Here is a 22,801-nt window from a genome sequence, read left to right as displayed (position 1 = left end):
TCCCTAGCCTGGGAACCTCCATATGCCACGGGTGCAGCCCTAAAAAAAAGACAAAATAAAAATAAAAATTTCTAAACACTTAGACTCTCATATTTCACCAATCCTTCACCTTGATCTCTGATAAGATTGTGCATTTCGGAGTTCCTGTCGTGGCGCAGTGGTTAACGAATCTGACTAGGAACCATGAGGTTGCGGGTTCGGTCCCTGCGATTGCTCAGTGGGTTAATGATCCGGCGTTGCCGTGAGCTGTGGTGTAGGTTGCAGACGCTGCTCGGATCCCGAGTTGCTGTGGCTCTGTTGTAGGCCAGTGGCTACAGCTCCGATTTGACCCCTAGTCTGGGAATCTCCATATGCCGAGGGAGCGGCCCAAGAAATAGCAAAAAGACCAAAAAAAAAAAAAAAAGAATGTGCATTTCTGGTGCTATTAATAGGCACAGTGCAGTGAAAAGGGTTTATGCTAGAAATGGTGGGATCTGAGCTCTGGTTCTAGCTCCACTACTCTGTTATTTTACAGTTAAGAAAACCAGTAGAGGATAAGTTATCTAACCTGTGAAATAAGAAAGTTGGAGTAGATGCAAACCTAACTTGAACAGCTTTTAACATCCTGTATAGCCCTTGCACCCCAGGAAGTAAGATTTTTATCTTTATTTTACAAATGAAATACTGACTTCCTTTCAGAATAGGTAGCAAAGAGATAAAGCACTCAGACAATCAGGAGGCAAGCTACACAATGATTTGAACAGAGAAAGAATTTTTAACAGGAATTTAGAGTAATGGGGGAATTGGTTAGTAAGAATTTCAAAGGACTTGAAAAAACACTCTCTAAAAAATCTGTCAAGCCAGAGTTCCCGTCGTGGTTCAGTGGTTAATAAATCCGACTAGGAACCATGAGGTTGCGGGTTTGGTCCCTGACCTTGCTCAGTGGCTTAAGGATCCGTGTTGCCGTGAGCTGTGGTGTAGGTTACAGGCTAAAAAAAAATCGGTCAAGCAGATGTGGGGGCCAGCTACTACCCCTAGGACTGAAAAAGATCATGCAAGGAACAGTCCCCCACCCCCACTGACCAGGACTGAGATGAGACCTCACTGGAGAAAGCACTGCCCGTGCTCACCGGATGGCCCAAAAGGGGCTGGGGTGCCTCAGTGGGTTTCCTCGCTGGAAACTGGCCTCAGGGAGATTGGGGGGGTGCCTAAGAGAGTGTCCAGGAGGTCGTTCACAAGGTGGTTATTCAGGAGGAAGTGCCTCACCAGAGGCAGCGAACTGAAGATACTAGAGGAGGTGCTGGGAAAGCTGCTGTCTGAAAGAACCTGGAGCCCTGAGAGCTTTGGCCCTCAGAGCCTGATGAGAGGCACTACTGAACCCCCCAGCGCCCTCTGCTGACAAGGCTTAACCTTGCACTAGATGGCAAGGAGTTCATCTCAGCACAAAGCTGGCAAAGAAGGGTAGATTTGGAGCTAAAAAGCAATGAAATGAAGTCTTTTATTTTTTTATTTTTTTTTTCTTTTTTTTTTGTCTTTTGTTGTTGTTGTTGTTGTTGCTATTTCTTGGGCCGCTCCCGCGGCATATGGAGGTTCCCTGGCTAGGGGTCAAATCGGAGCTGGAGCTGCCAGCCTACGCCAGAGCCACAGCAACGCAGGATCCGAGCCGCGTCTGCAACCTACACCACAGCTCACGGCAACGCCGGATCGTTAACCCACTGAGCAAGGGCAGGGACCGAACCCGCAACCTCATGGTTCCTAGTCGGATTCGTTAACCACTGCGCCACGACGGGAACTCCTGAAATGAAGTCTTTTAGATCCGTGCTTACTATTGACATACCTTTCCCCTACTCATAGAAACTGGAAGTGAAATTTTAGGTTTTGTAAAAAAAATTTTTTTCTTTTTTTGGTCTTTTTGCCTTTTCTAGGGCCACTTCTCGTGGCATATGGAGGTTCCCAGGCTAGGGGTCTAATCGGAGCTGTAGACGCCGGCCTATGCCAGAGCCACAGCAATGCAGGATCCGAGCCTCATCTACAACCTACACCACAAATCATGACAACGCCAGATCCTTAACCCACTGGGCAAGGCCAGGGATCGAACCCACAACCTCATGGTTCCTAGTCGGATTCGTTAACCACTGCGCTACGATGGGAACTCCTAGGTTTTTTAAATTTTAAAAAATTTATTTGTTTTTTTAATGGCCACAACTGCAGCGTATGTTTCCAGGCTAGGGGGTCGAATCAGAGCTGCAGCTGCTGGCCTCTGCCACCGCCACAGCCACAGCAATGCCAGATCTGAGCTGAGTCTGCGACCTACGTCACAGCTCACAGCAAAGCTGGATCCCCAACCCACTGAGCAAGGCCAGGGATCAAACCCACATCCTTATGTGTACTAGTTGGGTTTGTTAACACTGTGCCACAATGGGAACTCTTACCTTTTTTAGGATTTTTAAACTAAAATCATTACGTTCTTCAGGTTTAAACCACTGTTCCCTGAGATTGCAGTCATTTGCTCTGGTTGTGGCAGGTTCACATTAATGAGATTATATTAAAAGTATTTGGGGAGTTCCTGTTGTGGCTCAGTGGTAATGGGCCTAACTAGTATCCATGAAGAGGTGTGTTTGATCCCTGGGCTTACTCAGTGGGTTATGGATCCAGCATTGCTGTGAGCCATGGTGTAGGTCGCAGATGTAGCTCGGATCCTATGTTGCTGTGGTTGTGGAGTAGGCCAGCAGCTGTGGCTCTGACTCGACCCCTAACCTGGGAACTTCCATATGCTGCAGATGTAGCCCTAAAAAGGATACAAAACGATTGGCTATTTCATGCAAGTGGTAAATATAGTATAGTTTTTATTATAGGACTGAGCATTTCAGTGCGATTCAACACTCTGTAAACTATAGTCAGGATTGCTATTGTTGTAACATGTATAGCCCCTTGCTTTTGGGAGGTATAGATAGACAGCCACGGCTGTTTCACTGTTTCAGAAAGACATGATTACAAATTTGTTTCTTTAAAAGTTTAAAAACGAAAATAAGTACAAATATAGTTTGGAAGAAGGGTGTTTTTTTTTTAATTTTTTTATCACATCTGTAGTCATATAATGATCGTAACAATCTGATTTCACAGGATTTCCATCCCACAGCCCAAGCACATCCCCCCCCCCAAACTAAGAAGGGTGTTTAATTGTGTTTTCATATGAGGAGGAATCCATTTTTTAAAAAAGTAACATTTTAAGAGTTCCTGTTGTGCTCAGTGGTGACGATCCTGATTAGTATCCATGAGGATGCACGTTCGATCCCTGGCTTCATGCAGTGGGTTAAGGATCTGGAATTGTGTGAGCTGTGGTACAGGTCCCAGACTTGGCTCAGATCCACCATTGCTGCGGCTGTGGTGTAGGCTGGCAGCTGCAGCTCCGATTCAACCCCTAGCTTGGGAGTTTTCCATATGCCTTGGGTGCAGCCCTAAAAAAATTTAATAATAGTCAGATTTCCCATCGTTTCTTAGCAGAAACGAATCTGACTAGTATCCATGAGGATGCAAGTTCAATCTCTGGCCTTGCTCTGGGTTAAGGATCTGGTGTAGCTGAGAGCTGTGGTGTAAGTGGCAGATGAAGCTTGGCTGTGGCGTAGGCTGGTGGCTATAGCTCCGATTTGACCCCCAGCCTGGGAAACTCCATATGCCACAGTGTGGCCCTTTAAAAAAAAAAAAAAAAAAAAAAAAAAAAAAGGCAAAACAATTTTTTTTAATTAAAATAAAAAGTAACAGATTTAAAAAACATTTCTTTAATAGACTATGAGCCTCAGACGATTTGTGAGCATCTCCAGTACTTATTTGCCTTGTTGCAAAACAGTAATAGGCGATACATTGATCCATCGGGATTTGTAAAAGCCTTGGGTTTGGACACAGGGCAGCAACAGGTAAGAGCCTTTTATTTTTTTAATATAAAAAGTATTCCTTATAATGTTTATAGAAGGAAATGAGGAAATTTTTTTTAAATTAGTTTTTTTCTGTTTTTGAACAGGAGCATTTATTCTTCTGTATATTACACATTTTCCTTGATCCCATTTCTGAAAATACCTATGTAGGCACAAGCTGATTCAGCACAGCTCTAGTCCTTGTTCAAAAATGGTAATTAAAAGTTCACTTGTGGCGCAGTGGGCTAAGGATCTGGCATTATCACTGCAGTGGCTTGGGTTGCTGCTGTGGCCTGTGAACTTCCACATGCTTTGGGCACTGCCAAGAAATATGCTAATTTCAAAGTCCAGATAGTTTCTGGGTTATTTAACATACTACTGTTTGTAACAGAAGTAGAAAAGCAATATGATTTTTTTCTTTTTCTTATAAACCCAAACTTGAAGGATGCACAAGAATTTTCAAAGCTCTTTATGTCTCTCCTGGAAGATACTTTGTCTAAACAAAAGAATCCAGATGTTCGAAACATTGTCCAACAACAGTTTTGTGGGGAGTATGCTTATGTAACTGTGTAAGTATGTTTCTGCTTTTCATGATACATTTTATTCTAAGTCCGGTTGCTCCTATGTCTTCTCATTTTTAGTTCAGTTCCAGGTTTTGGCTTTAGTGGCTTATCATGGGACCTGAAGTATTTATAGTAATACATTTCCATGGGAACATGTAAACAACTGACTTGATAATTGCAGTTGAACCCATCCAGGTGTTGGGAACTGTTTCTGGCTAAGCTCTTGCTGTTTATTTTATGGCTGGTATAGGCTGAAAGCCTAAGATTGGATCCAACTGGAATATTAAGAGCAGGAATAAATAACGCTGAAACATTATTGTAATCATAAAAGATGTGGCCTCACCAATCAATTTGTTTTTATATAGTTTTTGAATACACGTAGCACAAATGATTGCTATGAAAGAACTAAGGTAATAAATGCTTATTTCTGTATTTCCAGGATGTGATACAGTAGAACCTTAACGCTTTTCCTATTCTGATCTTTATCACTCTCTTTTATTATAGTTGTAATCAGTGTGGCAGAGAATCTAAGCTTTTATCAAAGTTTTATGAACTGGAGTTAAATATCCAAGGCCACAAACAGTTGACAGATTGTATCTCGGAATTTTTGAAGGTATATTCTAATTTTGGTGTGTGCATTGTTTCTGTTAGTAACACTTAAATACTGTTCTGATTTTTTTTGTTAATTTAATGGATAAATTCATTTCAGTTTTTTTAATATGTGAGTTATCTGTAATGATCTAGAAGCAACTTTGTAAGCTATACAGTATTGAAGTAGGCTGCATCTTAAAGTAATTTTTGGCTGTTTCAGGTTATTTTATGTATAGAGTTATGTATGTGGGAAGTCTTGTGTGACTGGAGGTTAAGAGAATAAGAAAATGTAATTAAACTGTAGGTTAATTTACTTTTTCATTTAATGAGAACTATAACATGTTGAATACAAATTTTTTTTACATCAAAAAGTGGTTGCACTAACATCTTAGAGTAATCTGAACCAAAAAGCTGTTATAAAAACATAAAGGAAGAATTTAAAAAGAAACTACCATTAGCTCTAATACTGAATTTTTCTGCACACTTTATGTCATGTACATGTTTCAGTAATTTTAACTGTGTGTGTGTATGAATTTGTATATAATTTTGTATTGCGATGCCCATGTGTAGTTTCCACTTGTAGTTTTCAATATTTTAAAATTTATTTTCACACCATATACAAAAATAAACTCAAAATGGATTAAAGGCCTAAATATAAGACTGGAATCATAAAACTCCTAGAAGAAAATATAGGTAGAACCCTCTTTAACATAAATTGTAGCAATATTTTTTGGATCAGACTCTAAGGCAAAGGAAACAAGCAAAATTAAAAAATGGGACCTAATTAAACCTAAAAGCTTTTGCATAGCAAAGGTGATCACCAACAAAATGAAAAGACAGCTTCCTGGGTGGGAAAAAATATTTGCAAATTATGTGACCAGTGAAAGGTTAATATCCAAAATATATAAACAGCTAAAAGAAAAACTAATTTAGAAAACTAAATTAATTTTGCTGCATCAAAGTGGGAATGATCTCTTTTTTATATCTACTTCCTTAAAATTCCCAGAAATGGGATTATCAGGAAAAAGAACCTAAAACAAGTATTCTAAAAATCACACATTTTGGAAAGAGAAATGTCAGTTATAAATCATTGTATTCAAATCAGTAATGTCACTGCTAAGCTCATAATCTTGTGTGTTGTTCATTATTTATAACTTGATCTTAAATAGCTTGAATAGACTATTGAATAAAATGAAATTATAATTTGCATCAGAGATTTGATCACTTAAACATCTTTCCATCTTGGTTTTTTTTTTTTTTTTTTTTTTTTTTTTTTTTTTTTTTTTAACTAATACATCTTATTCCTGATCAGGAAGAAAAACTAGAAGGAGACAATCGATACTTTTGTGAAAACTGTCAAAGCAAACAGAATGCAACAAGGAAGATCCGACTCCTTAGTCTTCCTTGTACTCTGAACTTACAGCTAATGCGTTTTGTCTTTGACAGGTAAATTGTGCAACTCATAGTGTTTGTTGATCACTGTGGACTTATATGTACAGATTTTACTACAGATAGATAAGGCAGTGCAATACTTCAGATTTGAAATTCAAGATTTGGGGATGGAGGAGTTCCTGTTGTGGCGTAATGGGATCAGTGTCTTCTCTGCAGCACCAGGATGCAGGTTCGATCCCCGGCCAAGAACAGTGGGTTAAAGAATCCAGCATTGCTGAATAGGTTACAACTGTGGCTCGGATCTGATCCCTGGCCCAGGAACTCAAAAACACACGGGGTGGCCAAAAGAGGGAAAAAAAAAAAAAGAGAATTTGGGGATGAAAGTTAATAGATGGAGCCTACATTTTGAAATGCCAGTATTTTGTGATTTTTCCTAATATTCTTAAAGAGCCAGTCATATATAATTAAGAACTAGAGGAGTTCCCATCATGGTGCAGCAGAAACGAACCCGACTAGGAACCATGAGGTTGTGGGTTCAATCCCTGGCCTCGCTCAGTGGGTTAAGGATCAGGCGGTGCCATGATCTGTGGTGTAGGTCACAGATCCCAAGTTGCTGTGGCTGTGGGGCGTAGGCCGGCAGCTGTAGCTCCCATCAGATCCCTAACCTGAAAACCTCCATATGCTGCTGGTGCAGCCCTAAAAGGACAAAAGGACAAAACAAACAAAAAGAACTAGAAAAATAGATTTTTTTTTTCTGAAAAAATCACTAAAAACTTCAAAGGAAAAGCAAACATTTAGGTAGGAACTGAGTTACCTTGACTTTCTTTATTATCATATAAGAACTCAAGTAAATTTTCTGCTCACTACAGTATTACTCAACCACCACCCTGCACTGTTCCCATGAGGATATGTCTTTCATTTTTATAAGTCAGGCAATGTTTTTACATGTGCATTTCTTCTGTAAGGCAGGAACATCTGGTTTCTTTTGTAATAAAACCTCTGGAAATGTGCTGTCTGGAATTAGCACTTTAAAATCATACTTTTTAGCTTTTTGGTTGTTTATTGCCCAATTCTAAGGCAGTATTAATGTTTTGAACAAGATTGCTAAGTGAAATCTACCTAGCTGCTATTTTAATAAATAGCTGATAGAGCTTATACATTGTTTTATGGTTGTTTTACATATAAATACAATTAGCTTTCTTTTTGGTTAGGCAAACTGGACATAAGAAAAAGCTGAATACCTACATTGGCTTCTCAGAAATTTTGGATATGGAGCCTTATGTGGAACACAAAGGTAATATTTATACCAAGCAGCGGTAATTATGCTCAGAGACTGTGACTAGTGATCTACTTGTATTGACTACAGAATAGCAGTTTACTACTAAAGTTTATATTCATCTGTGGGAAGAAGGGCATTTTAGGCAAGCTGAGATGTTACTTCCATTTTACGTGAGTGACTACATAATAAAGATTAGATGGTTCATCAATACCTATATAATTAAGGGTGTAAAAGAATAAAAAAATGAAAAATATATTTTGCTCTTCCTGAACTCACTCTTGATACTTTAGCCTCAACACTCTATAATTCCTCCCCAAATCAAGGATCTCCTGGCTGCCACCACTCACTTGTTTGTTTTTGCCTGCCCCCCATGGCATGTGGAAATTCCTGTTCCAGGGATCTGAGTCCAGCCACAGCAGTGCCAATGACGGATCCTTAACCTGCTGCACCTTGAGAACTCCATCTTTCTCAAAAAGTTTTTTTGTCAGAGACATTAGGCGGCCTAGTTCCAATATTTATGCTGTCATTATTCATATCTACGACCACTGATAAGTTGTAGGATGCTTTGGTATAGTCGCTAATAATGTACTACTTTTGGAAGGCTTCACCTTACCAAACAGGATGATTTTTCTTTTTCTTTTTTTTTTGATTGAGGTAGAATTGATTTACAGTGTTGTGTTAGTTTCAGGTATACAACAAAGTGATTCGGTTTGTGTGTGTGTTTGTGTGTTTTCCGATTCCTTTTCCATGTAGGTTATATAGAACATATTTATTTTTCAAATCCTTTTCCAAGTAGGTCATTGCTGTTGATGTATTTTATGTATAGTAGTGTGTATATGTTCTCCCAACTGCTAATTTATCCCTCCCCCACACCTTGGCCCTTTGTGAGTCTCAAACAGGATTGCCCTTGGTTTCTGCTCCTCATGGTGGAGAAATCATTTTACTTTTCCTAAGATTGTACAGATTTAATGTACAATTTAATACAGAAATTATTTCAAACTTTATCCATAAAATGTTTCTGGTGGCAGCTTATAGAAACAAGCCATAGGAGTTCCCATTGTGGAACTCGGACATATTGCTCGGATCCCGTGTTGCTGTGGCTCTGGCGTAGGCCTGCAGCTACAGCTCTGATTAGACCCCTAGCCTGGGAACCTCCATATGTCACGGGAGCAGCCCTAGAAAGGAAAAGACAAAAAAAAAACCAAAAATGAAAAAAACAAACAAGCCATAAAGTAAAACCTTCAAAGAAATGATTGGGGAGGTTGAGGAAGTTATGTATATATTTAAGCCTTAAAATGTATGATACTCTAATCAGTACTTTGGTTTAAAATTGACATGTCTGGAAGAAATAAACTACTGTAGACATTGCTGCTGGACTTTGTTGCTGTTCTCTTTAGCTTAATGAATAAATTTAGCTGCAGTTTTATATGGTAGTTTGCTTCCTTCTTCCTTTGTTTAGGTAGTTATTTCAAATTAGAGAAGCTTGATAGTTTAGTGGTTTCTTGGGGTCACAAACGTAAGAGATGTAGAATTATTATTTTCCTTGACGCCAGCCTGTGGTTTTGAATAGTTACTGTTACTAAATTTATTATATTTGTCCAATTTATGCTGTAAAGTAAACTTTTAACTTTAACAGGTCAAAAAAAACCCATATTTATGTTTACTTTTAGTTCGCTGGCTTACTAAGTGTAACTTTTTTAAATGGCATAGCAGCTAAGGATCCTTTGTTGTCTTTGTGGTGGTGAATGTTTGATCCCTGGCCTAATGCAGTGAGTTAAGCATCTAACATTGCCACAGCTGTGGCTTGGATTCCATCCCTGACTTAGGAACTTCCATGTGCCCTGGGTGCAGCCAAAAAAAAACTCTTTTTTTTTTTTTTTTTTTTTTTCTTTATAGAGCCACACCTGCAGCTAGGGGTCAAATCAGAGCTGTAGCTGCCTGCCCATGCCACAGTCACAGCAATGCCAGATCTGAGCCATGTCTGCAGTCTACACCACAGCTGGATCCTTAACCCAATGAGCAAGGCCAGGGATCAAACCCGCATCTTCACGGATACTAGTTGGGTTCACTACTGCTGAGCCACAATGGAAACTCCTCCCCCCAAAATTCTTATTTTAGAATTATAACCTATGACTGGTAAAATTAATTCAGTAGTTTGTAAGTATAGGCCTGTCTTTCACAGGCTGTTGTTTTAATGTTTGCCATACAAATGGATTACTTCGTAAGTAGAACACTAGAAACAAATTAACCTTTTACAGTTGCACAGATTTTATAGTAGGTAATAGGAAAATTCAGAAATCATAGGGAAGAGTTATAAATAAAAAGCTCTTGTAATTCAGTCTCCCAGATAACCAGTATTTATATTTTTTTATATTCTTATTTATATGTGTCCATACACATGTAACCACACAAATGGAAAAGATCTAAAAGATAAAGATGTTTTGTTTGTTTTGTTTTTGTTTGTTTTTTTGTTTTGTTTTTTGGCCATGCGTGGCATGTGGAAGTTCCTGGGCTGGGGATTGAGCCTGTGTCACAGTGGTAACAAGAGCTACAGCTGTTACAATGCCAGATCTTTACTTCATTGCACCACAGGAGAACTGTCAATAATGTGACTCTTAATAGCAGTCACTCCTTTTTTATTTTTTTTGCTTTAGCGTTTCACTATCTGAGCTTGCACCCTTAAACATGATGTTTTAGTTTACGCTTTGCCTCATGGGATATTGCCAGGGAAAACCTAACCCATGGTGAAGTCTTAATCTGTCTCCTCTGCTCCTTCAACTGGGCCAGTAACCCTGGAGAAAAACACCTTAGGTGTGACTGTATTCTCAACCTTTTTATTTTGGAGAATTTCAAATTTGTACCAATAAAATTAACAATTTTGATTATTAATTGGATTCGTTCATCAAATATGTGAAATGACATTCCTAATTACTTAAATTCAAATTTGCGGAGTTTCCATCGTGGCTCAGGGATTAATGAACCCAACTAGTATCCATGAATTCTTGGGTTCAGTCCCTGGCTTTGCTCAGTGGGTTAAGGATCGGTGTTGGTGTGAACTGTGGTGTAAGTTGCAGAGGTGGCTTGGATCTAGCATTGCTGCGGCTGTGGCATAGGCCAATGGCTACAGCTCCATTTGGACCCCTGGCCTGGGAACCTCCACATGCCACAAAAAAGGTAAAAAGACAAAAAACCCCAAACAAAACAAATTTGCATCAGCTTCTTTTTTGGCCACACAAGAGCATATGGAAGTTCCCCAGCTAAGAATTGAATCTGAGCCTCAGCTATAACCTATGCTGACCTACACTCCAGCCACTACAGTAGGGTTCCTAACCCACTGGGCCATAGAGGGAACTCCCCTATTTGTCTTGTCTACATGTTTGTGTTTTTTTTGTGTGTGGCTCCCCTGAGGCATATGGAGTTCCCCAGCCAGGTGTGAGCTGCAGTTGTGACCTATGCCACAGCTTTGGCAACACCAAATCCTTAACCTCCTATGCTGGGTCAGGGATCAAACCTGTGTTCCAATGCTTCAGAGACACCATCAATCCCGTTGTGACATAGTGGGAATTCCTGTCTCTACCTATTTTGAAAGCAGTTAAACTTAATGACATATGTCCATATGTCCTGGCCAGGGATTGAACCCACACCACAGCAGCAACCCAAGCCACTGCAGGGACAAGGCTGGATCCTTAACCCACTAAGCCACAAGAGGATTCCTATTTTTTTTTTTTTTTTTTTTTTTTTTGGCTTTTTAGGGCTGAACCTGCATCATAGGAAGTTCCCAGGCTATAAATTCCCAGGGGTTGAATCAGAGCTACAGCCGCTGGCCTATGCCAGAGCCACAGCAAGGCATGATCTGAGCCGTGTCTGTAACCTACACTGCAGCTCGTGGCAACACCAGATCCTTAACCCATTGAGTGAGGCCAGAAATGGAACCTGCATCCTCATGGATTCTAGTCAGGTTCATTAACTGCTGAGCCACAAAGGGAACTCCCTCTAATTTTTTAAAAACATGCTTCCTTTTTTCATTTTTTTTTCTATTATAGTTGATTTTCAATGTTCTGTCAATTTCTGCTGTACAGCAAAGACATGTTTTCTTTATTCTGGAAACAATAGCCTTTTAGATTTGCAATTACTAGTTTGTATCATTAATTTTTGTAACAAATTGATCAGCCAATTCTTTTTGTTTTGTTTTTTGGTTTTTGGTTTTTTAGGGCCACACCCACGGCATATGGAGGTTCCCCGGGTAGGGGTGGAATCAGAGCTGTAGCTGCTGGCCCATGCCACAGCCACAGCAACGCAGGAGCCAGTCGACCTACACCATAGCTCACGGTAATGCCAGATCCTTAACCCACAGAGCAAGGCCAGTAATCAAACCCCAGACCTCTTGGATGCTAGTCCAATCCATTTCTGATAAGCCATGATGGAAACTCCGTGATCAGGCGAATCTTTGTAGGCATACGGCTCCTTCAGTTTATGCATAAAGGCAACATATCCTGCAGAGTAGCTTCCTAACCCCAAGTGCCCAGAATGCCATAGCTTTCCTTCCGTACGTTTTGCATCTACAGTGGGCTGCTTAAGATGATCACTGCATTACTTTATAAGACTAAATTTTTAAATTCTTAGGTGATGTATTTTGAATAATATCAGATGCATAAATAAATGCAGTCATTGTAATTCAGGCTATAAGAAGAAAAAATGTTATCCATAATTTCCCTCATGTTCTCCCTTTCTCCTCCCCTAGGTGGGTCCTATGTGTATGAACTCAGTGCAGTCCTCATACACAGAGGCGTGAGCGCTTACTCTGGTCACTACATCGCCCACGTGAAGGATCCGCAGTCCGGCGAATGGTACAAGTTTAATGACGAAGACATAGAAAAGATGGAGGGCAAGAAATTACAACTAGGGATTGAGGAAGATCTAGGTAAAACCTTTAAGTTGTGAGTGCCCTTTTAAAATACAATTTTTTTTAACCAGAATTGTTTATGATCATTTATTATGGCCCACAATTGTTACGGACTCTTCAAGGCTATTTTCATTTCTTAAACATATGACGTCCCTGAATATCTTTTATATCAATGTTTGAATTTTTAAAAAATGATTTTGTGCTAGAAATGATTTCCATAATGTCTTCAGGACAGTTTTGAAGGCCTATGTGTAATTTTCAATTACCAAGTTGATTGTGGGCAGCTAAGCATAGAAGTTGGTCAGTATTAAGCTAAAAATAATAAGTAGTCAATTTAATATAGCAGGCTTTACATAGTCCTTTTCTTTGGGTCAGGACATTGATTTGGGGGAAGTAGAGTATGGCAGGGGAACATCATTTCCAGGACAAGGTCTGCTTCTTCCTATGAGGTATCTTAGTCTTACCCCATTTCTAAAGTGCGGAGCAGGTGCCTCTGCGGAATAAGCTGCTTTCTGTTGGGTAGCAATGAGGTCTGCTGTAAAAGATACTTGAATAATATTCTAGTGTGTAGCTCTTTTCGCAGTTTTCTTGGGCCAAAATTCCCATATATTACCTAATGGAGTGGACAGGTCTTCCATTAGGAGCAATCTTGTTTGAGTCATCACTGTCATTTTAGGGTGAGGCTCGAGGTATGGGATGCAAAAAAGAGAAAAGGAATGGGCATAGGTATGTGTCCTGCAAGGGTTCTTTTTTTTTTTTTTTTTGGTCTTTTTACAACCATACCCACAGCACATGGAGGTTCCCAGGCTACGGGTCAAATTGGAGCTGTAGCCACTGGCCTACACCACAGCCACAGCATAGGGGGTTCTGAGCCATGTCTGTGGCCTACACCACAGCTCAAAGTAATGTCGGATCCTTAACCCACTGAGTGAGGCCAGGGACCGAACCTGGGTCCTCATGGATGCTAGTCAGATTTATTTCTGCTGAGCCATGACAGGAACTCCCTTGCAACGGTTCTTAAAGGATCAGAACCACTTTCCCAAGGTGGAGGTATAGGCAGTTGGGGTGACTTTCAAGGCATGGGTAATCTTTGCAGGTATTCATGTGGTAGCTCTCTTCTTGTAATTTGAAGTGTTCTTTATTTTTTATGTATACCATTTTTATTGATTAGACCTCAGTGAAGCTGGAAAAGAGAAAGTGGGAGGTGTGCTGGGCTTTCATGCTCTTTGTGGTGCTCAAGCCAGACTTTCACATTAGAAGTTCTCCTATAGGAGATCCCGTTGTGGCTCAGTGGAAATGAATCTGACTAACCAGTATCCATGAGGATGTGGATTCCATCCCTGGCCTCAATCACTGGGTTAAGGGTCCGGCATTGCCATGGGCAGTGGTATAGGTCACAGATGCCGCTCAGATCCCACTTTGCGGATGGTTTCCCATACCAGTGTTTCAATTATACTGACCCTGCAGAATGTTTTTCTAATGAAATATACTAAGTTTTCTCTAACTTAAAGCTCCAAATAGTTAGAAATTTCCTTTGGATTGAGGTTTTTTTCTCTCTCTCTCTCTCTCTCTTTTTTTTTTTGCCTTTTCTAGGACCGCTCCTGTGGCACATGCAGGTTCCCACCCAGGCTAGGGGTTGAATTGGAGCTGTAGCTGCCGGCCTACGCCAGAGCCACAGCAACTCCAGATCTGAGGCACATCTGCGACCTACACTACAGCTCACGGCAATGCCAGATCCTTAACCCACTGATCAAGGCCAGGAATCAAACCCACAACCTCACGGTTCTTAGTCTGATTTGTTAACCACTGAGCCACGACGGGAACTCCTTTCTTTTTTTTTTTAATTATCACTACATAATTGATCAAACCAATATGTTATATATTTTATTAAACACAGCAAAATTTAACTCTAAATATATCTTTTTATGAGATGGGTCTTTTTTTGTCACAAAGTAAGAATTAATTTGTGTCTTTCTTTTGTAAAGTGGGAGACTGAAAGATAAGGAGGAAACCATCAGTGGGACCTCAACTTTGAGACAGATGAATTTTAGAAAAGTACATAGTGAAGTGAGGGTCTGGTCATTGATTTCCTCCAAGATGTCCTGGCCTCATATTCCTTGGAAGGTTGACCTGGGATAAATCAAACTCAATTTGAAGATGTTGTTTTCTATTTGCCACCGAATTCACTGGCAAATGGAATGCTTATGGGCGAATGCTTATTGGCTAATCTTGGTATTTCATTTCATTGTGGGGGGAACATTCCGTTTTGTTTCTTTGGGCAATTAAGTATTTTGGTTCAGATAGGTCATCGGGAAAAATAGTTTCAGTTTTTAAAAATGGAATATGCAGGCAAGATGGATTAACAACAGGTTTAAACATTGAGAAACTTAATTGAGCCTACTTAATTTATATTGTTTTGGATTTTTTGGTTGTTTTTTTTTTGGGTTTTTTTAGCCACCTGGAAGTTCCAAGGCCAGGGATTGAACCAGCACCACAGTTAGCGACCCAGGCTGCTGCAGTGACAGTGCCAAATCCTTAACCTGCTCTGCTTTTCAAAGTATCTTGAGTTTGTATTATAGGAATTGTTTTTTATGACCCTCCCCATCCCCCTTCCATGCAAAATAATGAACAAACGATAGGCGTTCTAATTTTGTCATCCTTTCATTTCTCTTATCTCAGCAGAACCTTCTAAGTCCCAGACACGTAAACCCAAGTGTGGCAAAGGAACTCACTGCTCTCGAAATGCTTACATGTTGGTTTATAGGCTACAAACTCAAGAAAAGCCCAACACCACTATTCAGGTACCAGGTAAGCAATTTTCTAGGAGTACATGAGGCAATTAATTTAGAATACTGTGCATTAAGTTCAATGACAAGAATGCATTACTTTCATCTATTATGATAGGTTGCTTGGTTGCATATGGTAAATAGTGAAAGTGTATATAATCACATACTTGCTTTAAAGTGGTTTTAAAACTAAAGGAGCCTTTAGCAGAATTATTCCACTGGCTTCCTAAAGAACTGCAAAAGCAATTAAAGTCCTAGAGCTAATCAAGACGAGTTTAAAGAGCAGTTGGTTTTTTTTTTTTGTTTGCTTTTGTTTTTTTTGTCTTTTGTCTTTTGAGGGCTGCACCTATGGCATATGGAGGTTCCCAGGCTAGGGGTTTGATCGGAGCTGTTGCTGGCAGCCTGAGCCACATCTGCAACCTACACCACAGCTCACGGCAACACCGGATCCTTAACCCACTGAGCAGACAGTCTTTAGTTGTCATTTTACCTTATGTTGTGCTGTGTTGTGGCATCATCTATTTTGAATGGTGTTTCTGAGCCATTTGATGGTTGCAAGTTGGATGTCTAACAGAAAGGGAGACCACGGTAGGAATTTGCCACCAAAATCTTCACCAATCAATATTTGCTGTAATTGAGAAATCAACATCGTTCTGTTTCTTTGAAAACAGGCTAAAGTCTTTTTGTTTTGGGTTTTTGTTTGTTTTTGTCTTTCTGTTCTGATCAGCCTTTCTTCAAGAGCTGGTAGATCGGGATAATTCCAAATTTGAGGAGTGGTGTATTGAAATGGCCGAGATGCGTAAGCAAAGTGTGGATAAAGGAAAAGCAAAGCATGAAGAAGTTAAGGAGCTGTACCAAAGGTTACCTGCTGGAGCTGGTCTGTAAGATATTCTGGGACAGCACTGTTGTCATTAAGTGCCTTGTTTCTTTTTTGTTTACAAATGTATATGAACAGACTTTTCCCTGCCCTTCCTTACAATCCATTAATGCCAGCTTATGCACTATACAATTACTCTGTAAACCAGCAGTAACTTAATGTGTAGCAGTCCATATAATTTTCATTATCATGTACGTTTATAATGGGAAGCTCTTAATAAATTATGAGGTTTAGGTCAGCACTCTGCATATATAACTCTTGGAGGTATTTCTCATTTATGAGACATTAACTTGTTTTTATGAGAAAAATCTTGGCTACCCATTGAAGCAGTTTGCGTAGTTCCTTACGTACTTTTTGCCCTAACAGTATTAACAGGCATTCCTTTATATAGCTGTACTATGTTTAATGATATTATTAGATTATTTTGAAGTTTAATGTCAAATATTCTAAAAACAGGGAAGCTTTCTGCTGACCCCTAATTTCTTAAGAATTATCCCACATAGTGCAACTCATTCCTTTACTGTGTATGTTTATTCAAGTTTATCTAATGCCTCAAAAAGGAAACCTCAACTTTTTAAGGCTGGTATGCCATTTGTAATGTTTTCTGTCATTTCATAGGCATGAATTTCCCATACACAACTCCTCCTTTAAAAAGAGGCAATTTTAGTAATTTTAGAAAATAAATACTCAAGCATAATTATACTTGTGGTTTTTGTCTTTTTGATATCTCAGTTTTCCATTACTGATATAATTTTAAGCAAAAGGTGAATATGCATTGCTACATCTGTAAGAGTATCTCTCAAAAGTTTTTTCTAAACTATATCTTAATTTGATTCTGACCTTTCTTTGTAACCTGTTATTCTCACTCTGTTTCAGGAGTGGGAATTATCCTAAAGAATTAGACCAATTGTGATTTTACTGGAAATGATTTCAAAATGAACATAATTCAGATCTCTAAATTTATTCAAAGGAGTTGGGACCTAGAAACCTATTTTCTGATCGTTATTCATAGTTTCCCATATTCACTGGATAAGAGAAAGGGACTTACTATGTGTAAAGTAAATGGCTGTTTTGAATCATTCTTTAAAACCGGATGGTCCAAAAATGTTATGTGTCAAGTTAACACTGCAATCCTTTTGCCTGTTTTCATTCCATCTAGAAGAACTTGGGCGTATGTTCTTCAGATATGAATATATGTTATCAGTACTTTTACAAGTTATGAGCTTTATAAATTTTTTCCGTTTTCAGTAAGCTTACATGGTGGAAAGTCCATGTCCTAAAATATTGTCAGATCTCAAAGCCAATGACCATGTTTTTGTGCTGCCAGTCAAGTCTTCTGTAATGCTTTTTCTAAAGCTCATCTTTCTTTGTGAACATATTAAAAAGCAGGGTCATTTATCCTAGAATATAAACCTGAGCCCCTTTAGCCTGTTTTAAGTTGAAATAAATTGTCTCTGAATAATCAGATTATCTGTAGGTAAGTTGTGTCAAATATTGTTGATGCCACGATCTTTCTAAACTTCGTAACGTTCCAAAAGAAAATTCTAGTTCAAAAATCAGCATTGAAGAAATATATAACTTTGAACTAATAGAATACGTCTCCCTTTGACTATTTTAACAATTGCTTTCCTGCTTCATCCGATGCTAAGACTTTGTGTAGTTTGTTATCTCCAACTGATAATTAGTTCACATTCCCATTCGTTAGTTGATTATCCAGGCTTTTGGAATCACAGTAGTAGAGAACATCTTTGAGAACCTGCCAGGGGTCTTTCTCTAGTGCAGAAACTTTGCCCAAGCAGAATCTGCCTTAATTATTGAGACCAGTGCTAGATCCCAATAGTTGGGGAAGCTCTTGGTATTGATACAACTCTTTACATTGAAAGTGGAAAGACCCCTGTGACCACTGTTGCTCTTTTTCCAAGGATTCTCCAGCCACTTACACCTGGCATCTGAAGTCTAGAAAAGTGGGGAGTTAATAAGTATGGTGTTACTTCAAGTTAGATCCTGTCTCAGCTCTATTTCGGTTTCTTTCTGTAAAGTTGTATGTGCTTTTTTTCTCATCTTCATGTATTACATAGAATTTGTGTTAAACCTACTCAAAACCGAAACAGTATAAAGTTTTCTGTAGGACTTGGGTGGAATTGGAAAAGGTCTTGAACTAACTGCCTTTGAGTCTCATTGTTGCTGTCGGGTCATCATTGTGACGGTCACCATGGGCTTTGAATTCCAGTGGACACCCCTGGGCAGGGAATGTATTTTTCCTGGATTCCCTCCCTTTGTAAAGAGTCAGGACTCATAGTTATTCTTTCAGTTGGCAATAGCACATGTTGTCCTCATCCCACCCCTCCCCACCTGTTAGTGAGAGAAGACCTGGTGAATTGTTCTTGACTGTTGTTTTTTGTCATGTCCTGTTATCCCTTCATCGATAGTCTCTTGAGAATTACTAAAAATTTTAACCTATGTGACTCTCCTTGGGAAAAGATTAGGTATTGTAAGACTTTGATTTTGCTTTCTTGAATAGAGATCGTTTATTTTGTCTTGTTAAAATGCCTAGAGCACTCTATTCCTGACAGATTAAATTGTAAATCGCAGTAAAATTGTCAGTAATTTTGAATTTAACCATCCCGTTACGTATTGTAAAGTGCCACAACCATGCTATCTGTCCTGCGTCTTAAGGTCTCTACTTTTATATATTGAATGAATGTACAGTTAACTTTTCTGTTACACTGTTCTTCCAGAAATGCTCCAAATGCTTTGTATATCTTTTAGATTTAGCCATACCCTACGAAGTAGGTAGAAGGCAGGTATTATTACCTTCATTTTACAAATAAAAGACCTGAAGCATAGAGAGTTCAAGTGACTTGCTCAAGTTCAATTTCTCGGGGGCAGAACTTGAATTAGACTTTGTCTCAACTTACAGTCCCTAGTTCTTCCTCTGCAGCTGCACCAGTTGGGAGGCTTGCAGTTTATGATGTACAGTTTTAGCACAAATAAGAGATCCAACAAGTCTGAATTTTGTTTTTGTAAAAATCAAAATGTCTTCCACTAAACTTAAAATAGAAGTTAGTTTTTAGATTCGTGACTCTGAGGGAAGTGTGAAGTTGGTCGAATGGGCTTTGGGTTGAGTTGTCTAAGCCTCAGATGGCATCAGAAGTAGTACCATAATACACATTTATAAATTCAACCTCTGTATGTTTTCTTCTATGTTTTATGCTGGGACTCACTGGAGATCTTTGTAAGTAATCAAAGTTGGCCCCTTTAATCTTTAATTTTGGCTTTTACGGAACTCTGGGTCTCTCGTTTTCCCAAATTAAAACTCATACTGATGTGTTTGGTCTGTCTTAATTTTTGCAGGTTCAAAATTGATAATGATTCATTTCTAATGCACTTCATCCTGGAAGTTGTTTAAAATAGCTTTAGTTCTTGAAATACATAAAAATGTAATGAAGCGATCATGATACGCATTTGGGTGGGGAAATTAAATAGTTGTTAATTCATCTTGGATGAAGAAAAGGTCAGTGGTTGAAATGGACTTGTATAGCTGATGAGGTTCATTTTTAATATAGAACTTAGACTTCTCATTTTAACGTTCAGTCATATCACACATTGGTGGCAAATGTTTTTGAAAATCATTTCTGATAGAAGCATAGCTGGGGGTGAGCTTATGTGATTTGAGCCGGCTTCGACTGTTGCTTGTAGTCAGCAAGCCGTGATGTCCTGATCAGAGCTCTGCTGTGCTGTCAAGCAAGACACTTGTCTCTGTGGAAGCCTCTTTTGTAGAATGTGGTTAATAATACCAGCCAACCTTACAGGGCACCGTGCAGACGCCTTCCTCCCTGCACAGCTCCTTGAACTCAGATGAATGGTAGTTAAATGGAGCTCTGGGCTGTCCTCATCCCACGTCTCCCCTCAACAATGATTCTCCTGATTCTGCTAACTTTGGAAAGAGCTTGCATTGTCTTTTGAGGAAAATGAATATGTCATTTAGTCCAAAAGCTGTAAAAGTACATAGACTCTTTCCCTTGCTTTCGTCTTCAGAGCCCTATGAATTTGTCTCTCTTGAGTGGCTGCAGAAGTGGCTGGATGAATCGACACCCACCAAGCCTATCGATAATCACGCTTGCCTATGTTCCCACGACAAGCTCCATCCTGATAAAATATCGATTATGAAGAGAATATCTGAATACGCAGCTGACATTTTCTACAGTAGATATGGAGGAGGACCAAGACTAACTGGTAATTCCAGATGCCTGCTTAAGAAAGAGCAATGCATGAAGTCTTCATCATAGCGTCTTGATGATCATTTGACCCAGACTGCACTTTCAAAAAGGACTTGCTAAATCAACTAGAATTAATACACAGCTTTATACATGGTATATTTATAATGTTAGGAAAGAAAGAATGGTTTTTCAGTTTTGTTGTTCCCCTGCCACACACACCGCCCCCCCCAGAAAACGGACAAAATAGGATACATTTGAGAATGGCATCTAGCGGTATTTTGTTACTTTATAGAAATCGCTTCAAAATATTGGCCTGGTTGATACCCACAGGAAGCTCTTAAACAATTAACATTACCAGTTGTCAGATGAATTAACCTCACTTATTTGATTGTGGTCTTGTAAAACATTATACTTTGTGGCATAGATAGTTTTAGATACATTGTATGAGTTTGTATCCTGTTGTTCCTTCTTTATACAGAGTAATACTCTTGCTGTCTTGATATTTATGGTAGCAAAATCATTGAGGATGTAGACCAATTGGCTATATTGTCAAAATGTATGACTTTCTCTTAGAAGTGTTAAAAACATTTTCTTAGCAGGAAGTCTGTACGTGAAGCCAACCTCTTCCCTTTTGTTCTCTCTGTCTCAGTGAAAGCCCTGTGTAAGGAATGTGTGGTAGAACGCTGTCGTGTGTTGCGGCTGAAGAACCAACTAAACGAAGATTATAAAACTGTAAATAATCTGCTTAAAGCAACAGTAAAGGGGTATGTCACACAGAAAATGTTGATGGATAAGGTAGAAAACTAAATAGCTTATTTATGGAGAACAGAGAATTGGGATCTTTGGGAGAAAGAAAAGTTTTAAAGTGGATGGCAACTTCAGATTAAATTTTGCAGCAATCACCACTGTGGCAAAGATAAAGCTGAGTCACAGCCTTTGTGGCAGTATTCCATCCAACAGAAAGGTGGAAGCAGAGACGTAGGTATGAGGTCTTAACAAACCAAGGGAGTAATAACCTGTGTTCTGACTTGGAATTGTGAAATGCTGATGTTGGAAAACTATTCTAGCAGGCCTGGGGGAACCTCTTTCGCCCCCCCCCCTTATTTTGTCTTTTTTAGGGCCGTACCCACAGCATATGGAGGTTCCCGGGTTAGGTTAGGTTAGGGGTTAGGGGTTGGAGCTACGGCTGTTAGCTAGCCTACACCACAGCCAGAGCAGCGTGGGGATCCGAGCTACATCTATGACCCACAGCGCAGCTTACAGCAATGCGCGCTCTCTCATCTTCAGAGAGGGTAAAGTAAGTGTGTTAACAAATGGTACCCAGTTCTGCACCCTTGTCCAAAACATTGAGACTACTTGGGGTTTGTCTATCCCCCCCCTGCAGAGTGCCTTTGGATTCAGGTGGCGTTATATTTTGTCTGGTTTAACTTGAACTGTATTTCTCAAAGATCAATCAGATTTACCATTTTTGGACATTCCACAAACAGGCTACCAATGCCCTCTTTCTGTATAGACATGGATGTATACATATGTAAGTGCATATATTGAAGGCACAACTATATGTTGTTCCAGGTAGTATTCCAATGAAGCAAGTGGACTCTTGATTGGTGTGATTGGATTAAATTATTATTTTTGGCCCAGTCCATGGCAGTGGAACTTCCCACACCAGGAACTGAACCTAGGCACAGCAGTGACAATGCCAGATTTAGGATGGAAACAAAATATTTTCTATACCTTCAGTTTGATATGGAGGGAAGAAATGGGTTAAGAAATTGTGTGCACAGCAGCAGATAGTAAGCATTTTAGTTCTCATTATTTGTGGCCACTACTAGCAACAAGAGGAGAAGGACAATAGGAAATGTCACTTGCGTAACTTCACATTCCCTCTCTCCACAGCAGTGATGGATTTTGGGTGGGAAAATCCTCTTTGCGCAGTTGGCGCCAGCTGGCTCTTGAACAGCTAGATGAGCAAGATGCTGAAGCAGACCAAAGCAATGGAAAAATGAATGGCAACACCTTGAATAAAGGTAATATTTAAAACCTCTATGTAGACGGTTGTGACTCAGAAGTGTCAGCATTTGTTTTTAGGAAAGTTGTTTTAGTTTCAAGGATAATTTTTCGACACCTGAAGCTTTCAAGAATGTCTGCAAAGAAATAAAAGGTTTTTAAGTTGTTGGACGTGAGCAACACGATTGCTCAGCAATTCGCAAGAGGCGTTCCTGATAATGTAGCCTGCTTTGGGCTTGAGTTAATCCCAAGCAAAATTACTTCTAGTTGTATTCCAGCTAAAAGTTGTTTTT

At 39.5% G+C, this 22,801-nt stretch overlaps 1 protein-coding gene across 23 annotated transcripts in view; it reads left to right on the top strand.

Annotated features, from left to right (window-relative positions):
• The window catches only part of USP48 (ubiquitin specific peptidase 48), a 65,561-nt gene that overhangs the window by 15,426 nt on the left and 27,334 nt on the right, over positions 1 to 22,801 (top strand). For 4 of the 23 annotated variants that reach the window (XR_014807206.1, XM_084963250.1, XM_084963249.1 and 1 more), the window contains 11 exons: positions 3,766 to 3,893; positions 4,335 to 4,459; positions 4,958 to 5,066; positions 6,357 to 6,490; positions 7,648 to 7,730; positions 12,457 to 12,636; positions 15,301 to 15,426; positions 16,132 to 16,281; positions 20,320 to 20,517; positions 21,151 to 21,265; positions 22,398 to 22,528. Coding sequence is in view for 19 of the 23 variants with exons in the window: in XM_084963250.1 (XP_084819376.1) it covers positions 3,766 to 3,893; positions 4,335 to 4,459; positions 4,958 to 5,066; positions 6,357 to 6,490; positions 7,648 to 7,730; positions 12,457 to 12,636; positions 15,301 to 15,426; positions 16,132 to 16,281; positions 20,320 to 20,517; positions 21,151 to 21,265; positions 22,398 to 22,528 (1,479 nt within the window). In the remaining 4 variants the exon portion in view is untranslated. Of the gene's footprint in view, positions 1 to 3,765; positions 3,894 to 4,334; positions 4,460 to 4,957; positions 5,067 to 6,356; positions 6,491 to 7,647; positions 7,731 to 12,456; positions 12,653 to 15,297; positions 15,427 to 16,131; positions 16,282 to 20,319; positions 20,518 to 21,150; positions 21,266 to 22,397; positions 22,529 to 22,801 lie in introns of all 23 variants that reach the window. The other 19 variants (XR_014807205.1, XM_021097702.2, XM_084963251.1 and 16 more) reach the window with 14 other exon arrangements.

The sequence above is a fragment of the Sus scrofa genome, chromosome 6, assembly GCF_054392235.1.
Source record: "Sus scrofa isolate SSC_HxYL_T2T_F1_AM1 chromosome 6, Sscrofa_HxYL_maternal_Yorkshire_Landrace_v2.0, whole genome shotgun sequence".
In the NCBI taxonomy this organism is placed as follows: Eukaryota; Metazoa; Chordata; class Mammalia; order Artiodactyla; family Suidae; genus Sus; species Sus scrofa.
This window is presented reverse-complemented; position numbering and strand designations above follow the sequence as displayed.